The 9,856-nt window shown below is 38.5% G+C and overlaps 1 protein-coding gene across 1 annotated transcript; it reads left to right on the top strand.

Annotated features, from left to right (window-relative positions):
* Nucleotides 1-8,181: 8,181 nt before the first annotated feature.
* Nucleotides 8,182-9,177, top strand: LOC109680528 (mas-related G-protein coupled receptor member X1-like). Its single transcript, XM_020155340.2, has one exon. The coding sequence runs from the start codon at nucleotides 8,182-8,184 to the stop codon at nucleotides 9,175-9,177; it is 996 nt and encodes a 331-aa protein (XP_020010929.1).
* Nucleotides 9,178-9,856: the final 679 nt, after the last annotated feature.

The following is a 9,856-nucleotide window of genomic DNA, read 5'->3' as shown; positions in this document are numbered from 1 at the left end:
GAGATAGAAGAAAACATAAGGAAAGTAGCTGTTTTGTTAGTAGACAGAAAAATATGTTATGAGGAGAGTGAGGGAAAGAGAAAATATGGTTTAAGGTTGAATATTGAGATATGGGTGCTGTGCCTCATTTATGGTGACTGCAAAGAAAAGGAAGGGAGAAAAATCAGAACTAAAAAGAAAGCAAGAAATAGAGAACAAAAATACCTAAGTCAAATGTACAAAACATCAGTTAACAAAATATATAGAAAAACAAAAAGTAAATGAAAAAAAATTTTAATGGCAACCAAACAGAGGAAACAAACAGCCAGAGTTCTCTGCTGCTCTCCAGAGCAGCTATTACTTTTCCCCCTCAAAATCTGTATCATTCAGTAGAGCAGGTGGCACAGAATTAGAGGTTTAATTTATTATAGTGGCAGTTTTACTCTTTTTCTGGTTTCCTAGCATAGGTTGGGAACTTAGATCCGATTATAATTGCCAGTGAACACATCAGTGGTCAAGGCTATCAATCCTCAGCCTCACTCACTTCCCATTTATTATGTTGCTTCTTCATTCTCCCATGTCCTCACCAATTCATAGTCTGTTTGTGCTCTGTACTGGCACCATTCCTTTCCTAGGTTGCACTTGCTAGCACTCCTCCCACCCCACATCTTAGGTCTACCCTGCAATTTCCTAGATGAAGCTGAGACTGGAAGCAGTGTTCAACTAGACCTCAGGGCTCTATCTTTTGTCTCATGGGGGATTCTGTGATGAAGTTGGTGTCACCTGCAGTTTCTCTCACCAGGTCTTTCTATACATCTGCAAGTTGGTGCATGCAGTAGTGTTCATAGCATTTTGACTTGCCATCATTTTTGACTTGCATCTCTTTTATTCTTAACCAGAGCAATAAGACAAGAGAAAGAAATAAAAGGGATACAAATTCCAAAAGGAAGAAATCAAATTACATTATTCTTATTTTCAGATGATATAGTTATATACTTAAAATGGCCCAAGACTCCACCTACTAGAACCTTCTTAAATCTGATAAACACATTCAGCTAAGCAGCAGGATACAAAATCAACATACAAAATTAGTACTTTGGAGCCTGGCAGAGTGGTTCAAGTGGTAGAGTATCTTCCTAGCAAGTGTGAGGCCCTGAGATCAAGCCACAAAAAAGTAACCTTTTCTATATACCAATAATGAGCAAGCTAAAATAGAAATCAGGAAAGAAAATCTCATTCACAATGGTCTCAAAAAACACATAGGAATAAACCTAACTGAGGAAGTAAAGTGCTATACAATGAAAACATTAAACCTGAAGAATAAAATTGAAGAAGATACTCTGGGGACACTGGAAGAGATACATGTAAGTACCCAACCCATACTTAACACTTTGGCAAGACCTTCTTCTTCCATCTTTTTCCTTCAAACTACAAATAGTAGGTTTTTTCCAAATGACTTAAAATGTGTCACCTAGGGAAAGTGGCACCTTCAGTTTCTTCAAAATTACTGAGTCCACCACTGTCCAATGGTTTGGGGAAGCAGAAGTCAGGGGGTGGGGGACAGCAGTCCAGCAGGTCAAGCCCCTCATGACTATAGGCCAAATGCAAGCAGAAATGTACCTGCACAGGCAAAGAATGTGCAAGGAATTTTGGTGTGGTGGGATTGGTTTCCTGCAAAATTAACTCCCTGGTGGGCAGACCTGGAGTCAGGTGTATCTCTTCACCAGTTTTGTTTGTTCCTTTTTCTCTTGCCAGGACTTCTTTGACTATCGCTTCTAATATGGGAAACCAAGAAACAAAAAAAAGGAAGGAAATCAGTATGTTAATAAAATAAAACTGCTTCGCCAAATGAAATTTAAAAATTAAGCACCATCAACAATGTGATGATAAAAATGGTACAGATGGAATCCAAGGGTTTTTTTACCTTCAAAAAAGTTGAATACGAAAGCCCAGTCAACCAATCCCTCAAGCAGCAGAAACTTCTCTAAGGGAAATAACTGAGTCAGAACCTCTAATCCACCAAATAATTTTATTGGTTTAAGATGAGCTGAGTCTGAGGTAATAGAGCTAACCAGAAAAGAAGGAGTGGGAACACAGGGAGCATGGTCCATGTCCTTTGTCCAGAAATGAAGTCCCCATTCTTGGCATCTCCGGGTTATGCAGGGACGATGTGTCAAATTTCAGAGCATATAAGTGGGGTGGGCAAGGGAAAGTTGAATAGCGCAGAAAGAGAAAAAGAACAGTTTTGTGTGGGTATACATGAGAGAAATAGAAAGGGAGGATGAGAGATGATAAAAAGGGGTGTGGGAAGCAGGTGTATGGATTTGTATATACATCTGTGTCTGGGGTGGCTGGGAATGTGTGTAAGAAAGAAAAAGAGGAAGAGGGGCAAAAAGACTGAAAAGGGGAAAATGGGGGAGTCAGACTCCACTGTCCCTCGGGTGCCCCATTCTACCTGCCAAGCCATCAGCATCCCTAACACTGAGAGTCTATTCTTGAAGGGAAAGATCCCACTCCACCTTTTCTGACTTGTACTTATTTAGGGGTTGTACTCTGGATACCTGTATCCTCTTCAAGAGTAGCCTTGTGACAGCCCCCACTCCTGACCCTAAAGGGCAAGATCTGTTGTTCTCAGAGTGAAGTCCCTGGCAGGTCACTTTGTCCAGGATGCCACTAAGGACAGGGTAATATTTTCCCTCATTTCTGGAGGACTGTATATCTGGACTCCTACAGTGTTACCTGTGCACCCCTTTAATCCCATCAAATTTCAGAATGATTTTCCCTGGAAAGTCAGATAGATATCTCTGCTGAGTCTGGGAATCTTCAGAAACACTTCTTTGGTTCCGAAAAGATTGAAAGAGCCTCAAGAACCTGAGGAGAAAATGGGTGTGAAGCTAGTGTGGCTGTGGTCTCCAGAATTTCTGACACTGCGGTACTGACAGAATGAGAGTTTGCCTTCCATTGGAATTTGCAGCATTTTCCTTACAGAAAACCTGCTTTTTGTCAAAGTACTTGAAGACATGAGAGCTGGGGATGCTCTCAGGTAATTTTTTAAATTATCATATTATCATTGTACTGAGGGTATATTGTGACATTTACAAAAGTTCTTACAATATATAATTGAATTCACCCCCTCCACCATTCTCCTTTCCCTCCCATTCCCCCATTGCTTCAAGTTCCTTCTTACCCTCTTCACTAGGATAAGGATTACTCAGATGAGAGTAGAAACACACATTAGGACCCCAGTGGCCTGTTTGCTGAGGTTACAGCATTTTGTATGGCATTTAGGGAGGAGTAATGCAGGATCATGAGGACCTTACAGGTCCTCTGATTGAGTTGCATCTACACGATGCTAAACTTTCCAATGATGCCATAGATCTTTCCTTGGGTGCCAAGGGTCACATACAACTCTGTTCCCTTATATTTCATAGCATAGATCACGAACTCCACATATGCCTGTTCATGGTGGACATGGTGGATCTGGGCAAGATTGCTGAATGTATGTTTGATGAAGTTTGGGGACACAATACTTTAGAGGCTAAAACTGCTGTTGCTGAGCTCCCTCCCTTCCCTCTTCTCAGGTCCAACCAAACTCTCTGTCAGAAGGATGGTGTCCAAGCCCATCAGTTGTGGATCCCCTCCACTGCTCCCCTTGAGAGGTTCCAATGCTGAGTCCAGTTTCTTCCTGGCTGCACAATACATATTATTTCTAAGTATGAATTTTTGCAAAGTAGGTCATATTATGGCCAAAAGGCAATTCTCAAAGCATTGTAAAACATTAATTTTAGGTAGGCCAAGTGGGATCAAGGTAGAATTCAATAATAGAAAGATAATTAAAGCCCTCCATATGTTTGAAAATAAATACACACATTATAGGAGAAAGTTCATGTTAATACTAACTAAAATTCAATGAAATGTTGAACAACAAATAGGTAAATGAGACTCATTGAAAAAAAGACCTGGTGTCCAGGACATTTTCTCTCCAAAATGCTACAACCAGGGCAATCAGCACAGCACTGTCATAGAAAGAAAGACTCAGAGTGGGAAGAAGAATGTAGAAGGATCTCAGAAACAATGAAGACCTCATTATAAGATTTCTCAGTAAGGCCAGTCCTTGACTATACCACTTTACCAATGGGATGTCTTAGACAATGTCCTGTAAGGTCTGATGAGTTCACAGACATGCAAATTCCCAATTTCACACTGCAAAGCCATCCTCTATATTACTTTGTATCACTTCACTGCATTTATAAACAGGAAATAACATTATTATATGTACTTGAATTACAAGCTAGGGCAAAAAGGCATGAGAAGGAAGTAAAAGGATAAATATAAGAAGGATCTTTGATCCTCTTTGAATCAATCTTTGTAAAGGGAGGGAGATAGGTATCTAGCTTCAATCTTCTACATGTGGATATCCAGTTTTTTCTGTCTTTTCTCCAACATATTTTCCTGTCTTTGTCAAAAATCAGATGGCTTATTTCTGGATCTTGTATTCTATTTCATTGTCATTGGTTTATGTGTCCATTTTTGTGCCAGTACCTTACTGTTTTTGTTACTATAGCCATGTAGTATGTAGTATAATTTGAAGTCAGGTGTTGTGATGCTTCCAGCATTGCACTTCTTGCTCAGTACTGTGTTGGTTTTAGTTATTGCTTTGGTTATGATGTAGTCTGTAGTGTCTTTTAAGTACAGGATCATTAGGCCTAAAACTTTAAAAACTACTAGGGGAAAGCATAGGGACTTTGAAGATATAAAAATAGGTAACACATTTCTGTATAGGAGTCCATTTAATCAGGAAATAAAAGCAAGAATTAACAAACAGGATTGCATCAAATTAAAACACTTCCAGAATCAAGATATGATCTACTGAATTGAAGAACATTTTGTCAGCTATTCATTGCTTAAAGAATTATATACAGAATATATTAAGAACTCCTAATATTAAGCATGAAAAGAACAATCAATCCATTTAATAGGTGGGAAAGTTAATTAAATAGACAGTTCTCTAAAGAAGAAGTACAAAGATCCAAAAAATAAGAAGGAATTTCTCACCCCTGTCAAAGTGGCAATCAAGAAAACAAAGAACAACAAACACTGGCAAGATGCTGAGGAAAAGGAACCCCATACACTGTGGTGGGAATACACATTAGTGTAGACATTTTGGAAATCAGTATGGAGGTTCATCAAAAAGCTAAAAGCAGAAGTACCATATACGGCTGCTATATCACTCTTGAGCACATATCCAAAGAAACATAAGTCTGCGTACAATAGAGATAGCTGTACATGGGTGTTTATAGCAGCACTAGTCACAGAAGCCAAACTATAGAATTAACCTACGTGTTCATCAACTGATTACTGGATAAGTAAAATGTGGTGCATATATACATAACAGAGTGTTATTCAATCATAAGAATGAAGGATATTATATTGTTTGCAGGAAAATTGATGGAACTGAAGATCACCATGTTAAGTGAAATAAGCCAGACTAAGAAATGCAAATATTGCATGTTCTCTCTCATATGTAGACTCTACACCTTAAAAATGAATGACAAGAATTTAAAATGGACAGAAATTGGGGGGAAGGGGAGAAGAGAGGGTGGAAAGATAGGGTGAATGGGGGATGTGAATGTGATGGAAATACTTTCTATGTGTGTATGAAAAATGGAATAATTAAACTTATTAAAATTATTTTATAAGGAGGTAAAGGGATAAGAAAAGGAATAGAGTGAATGAATTTGATCAAAGTACATTGCACACATGCATGGAAGTATCACAATTAAATTCCTTTGTATAATTAATGTATTATAATGAGAGAGAGAAAGAGGAATACAAAAGTTATGTATGTATGGGGTCATGGAAGCTTACATCCATATTTGCAAGGAAACACTGGGAAGCCAGACAATATATAGCAGGTTTGGAGTACCTGTGTAGCCATTTGAAAAGGTAATGAATACAAGTGTTATAGTGAATCCAAAAATACACTAGAAACACCAAGGCTGGAGATGCCAGAAGCATGGAACATCTGCCAAGAAAAGTCACAAGGCAAGCCCAGAAGAGAAGCCATGTAAGATGGAGCCAGTAAGGCCATAAGGATGGGGCTACACAAGTCCTTTGGTTCTTCAATGTTAGACATGGAGCTGCTGGATTAAATGTTTGTTTTCCCTGCTGAGTTTCAGTCTTGGTTTGATCTGATACTTCTACACTAGTCTCTTATTTTTCTCTTTTGGAATGGGAATCTTTGCTTTATGTCATTGTGTGTGGGATGTACATATTTTTAAACTGTTGTCTCACAGTTAAGAAATTGCCTTGAGTCTCGCTATAGATTTTCAACTTGGACTTCTGACCAATACTGAAACTGTTGAAACTTTGAGGAAGGAATTTAATGCATTTTCAGTGGCACACAGAATAGTTATGTCATGTTAGGTTGAATTGTGACTTTATTATTGTATTTGTTTGAAGACTATGGTGTAAGGAGATATGTTTGAGTGTCAGGATGACAAAGGTTGGGCAGTGTTGATTAATTTTGATTGTCAACTTGATTGAATTAAGAAAAGCTTCAGACATTAATAAAGTACACTTCTGGGTATTTCTCTAATTAATCTAAATAACTGAAGGGAGTAAAATCCACACTGAATAAGGGCAGCTGTATCCAGTATGTTAGGGGCCCAGAAGAAACAAAAGAAGAAGGAGGAAGCCTGAAAGAATAGCCACACTCCTTTCTTCTTCCTGCCCACCATCAGGTGAGCTGGTTTGTTCCACTGCATATTCCCAACCATAATGTTTAGCTTCACCAGTCCAGAAACAACAGAGCCAAGTGACAACAAACAAAAACCTCTGAAACCATAGCCACAAAACTCATTTTGAGTTATTTTCTCAGGTATTTTTCACAGAGATGCAAAAGAAGGAGAGAGATTGGAGTAAGAATATATTGTACACTCCAACAGTACACTCTTCATAGTTTTCTGAGCTGTGAGTTTGGAAGAAATTGCTAGATATTTATGGCCTTGTCCCTGGCTTCTCTCCTTTTGGGATCAGATATTATTCCCACATATCTGAGATGTCCCTTTTCTCCATTTGATATCTGTGTGAATATCTCTCTTTGCCTTAAAAACCATGAAACATTCTACTCAGTCTTCTAACACAAAAGTTTCATTAACAAAGAATTCTTCTAATAATATCCTTAAAAGAAAGGATGGAGTATAATCCACAGAATACTCTTAATAGTCCTCCATAGCTAGTCCCATATTTCAAGCACCTTTTCTCAGTAACACTCAGACCTCACTTTAACAAAGTACCTCTTCTACAAAAGTGAACAATTCAACTCCAACACAAACCCTACATTCACACTGTTTACCAAAACACCACTAGCTTCTGGGAAAAGAAATTCTGAATCCTTGCTATAAAGGCAACTTCACAGTTGCTACACAGTTAACTTCAGTTACTTGGGCACACACAAGTCACTCTAAAAACACACAGTGCTTTCCACAATAATAATTACAGTGAATGAGATTGTCTTTCTAACATACATTTGCTGCACTTTCTTTTATTTATTTTAATTTTTATTTTACAAAACCATCCACTACTATACAGAACCACATTTATTCCTTCATTCATTGAGGAGATATTAAGAACACAATGTGCTACAGCAGAGCTAAGCCCTTGGGATATAAAAAGTGCTAAAGTCTTCAAGGACTAACATTCTGAGTCATTTCTAGCTCAACAAGTGAAGTCTTTCTCATGACTGTCCTAGAAGGAGCCTACATTCCCCTCGTTTACCTACACCAAGGTCTTCTTTATCCTCCATGGAGGGAAACCTCTCAGTCACGGGGATACCGTAATTACCTCAGTGTTCTTTTCAATTCATGAACCTGCGAGAAAAATTAAAGCCCAGGAAAGAGTAGTGTTAGGTCTATCTAGTCCAAGTAGTGGAACAGTTTAGATCATAGAGTATTTATACAAATTTATAGGACCTGAGTTATAAGACAAAAAGCTCAGGCTGTAGAGTTAAAATTGGTGAGTTTAAACCCATATTAATAAGTGACAATCTCGACAATTTTATGGTGTAATCCTTATTATAATGAGGGAAATAATTCCCACCAATTAGGGCATCCTGGAAATTAGTGTACATACTAGTGTTCATTAAAAAGATTCTCAAATCTTTTTTGTATTCTAAGGGCCACAAGTGGAAGATTTGTGAGCATGAATCCAACCATCTCATCCCAGAAGACAGAATCTACACCACTAAATGGAATTTGGCCACACAATTATCAAGATTATGAGCTGCCACTAATCCTAAATGTGCTGATCCTCATAATTGCGGTGGTTGGGCTGCCAGGAAACTTGACTGTGCTCTGGCTCCTGGGCTTCCGCATGCGCAGGAATGCCATCTCCGTTTATATCCTACATCTGTCGGGGGCAGACTTCCTCCTCCTTTGCTGCCGCATTATTGAATCCCTGATGAGAATCATATTTATCCATATCTTTCATTACTCCAATTACATCTCTATCTACTATGTTTTTCAAAATGTGGTAACCATTCCCTACATCTCAGGCCTGGGCATACTTAGTGCCATTAGCATAGAGCGCTGTCTGTCCGTCCTGTGGCCCATTTGGTACCACTGCCGCCGCCCAAGAAACATGTCAGCTGTCATATGTGCCCTGATGTGGGTCCTGTCCCTAATAATGAGTATCCTTGATTGGCATTACTCTGGCTTCCTGAGTGAATTTTCTGATCAAAATTGGTGGGAAAAAGTTGACTTTATCATAGCTGCATGGCTGATTATTTTATTTATAGCTCTTTCTGGGTCTAGCCTGGCTCTGATGGTCAAGATCCTCTGTGGTTCCAGGCCGAGACCACTGACCAGGCTGTATGTGACCATCTTGCTAACAGTACTGGTCTTTCTCATCTGTGGCCTGCCTTTTGGCCTTTACTGGTTCTTGTCAGTTTGGTTTCACATTTATTTTTATCATAACTTTCGTCTTCCCTATGAAGTTACTGTTGTTCTATCCTGTGTTAACAGCTGTGCCAATCCCATCATTTACTTCTGCGTTGGCTCCTTTAGTAAGCGACAACAGTATAAGAACTTCAAGACTGTTCTCCAGAGGGCTCTGCAGGACACTCCTGAGTTGGATGAATGTGGAGGCAGCCATCCTCCAGAAACATTTGAGATGTCAGGAAGCAGAGTTGAGCAGTGATAAAGAATCTCTTCTTTGGTCATACAGATGTGACTTTGAGAGTCAATACTACACTTATACACTATTCTCTTGCACTCATACCTTGAAAATATTTCAGCAACTTTGCAATGCTTTCAAAAAGTTTTTTTAAACCTGGTTTTTCTTATGTTTCATAGAGAAATTATTCAGGAAAAAAAGAATGTCTTCAACCTTATTGACATCCTCAATGACTTTTTCAAATGTCAATTGAATACTTTTATTCAAAGCTTTTCTTCGCAATTTTCATTACAATGCTAAGAGTACTTTTTCAATACCATAAACCTCAAATGATGAGCATTATCTAAATAAGGTATTGAAAATGAAGATTCCTTATTTTTCTCTCAGACAATGTTTCTCAGAGATTCATATCATGTTCTGTTTCCAGCATTCCAACCAGTAGAAAGCTTGGTTCTGAAAGAATGAGTTCTGACATGTATTACTGAGCAATTACTGTGTTTGAGGAAAATTATTCTCTTTGAGGCAGACTCTATTATATAAGAGAGGTTCAGGAAACTGGATTTATAAAAAGTCTTTTGTTAATATTTGTTCATTGCATTATAACAACTTGCAGTTCTAAACCAGGGTCTTTGCCATTGACATGAACTGAAGACAGATAACCACTGTCATGAGTTAAGCAGACTCAGAAGTACTGTGACTACAA

The sequence above is a fragment of the Castor canadensis genome, chromosome 1, assembly GCF_047511655.1.
Source record: "Castor canadensis chromosome 1, mCasCan1.hap1v2, whole genome shotgun sequence".
NCBI lineage: Eukaryota > Metazoa > Chordata > Mammalia > Rodentia > Castoridae > Castor > Castor canadensis.
This window is presented reverse-complemented; position numbering and strand designations above follow the sequence as displayed.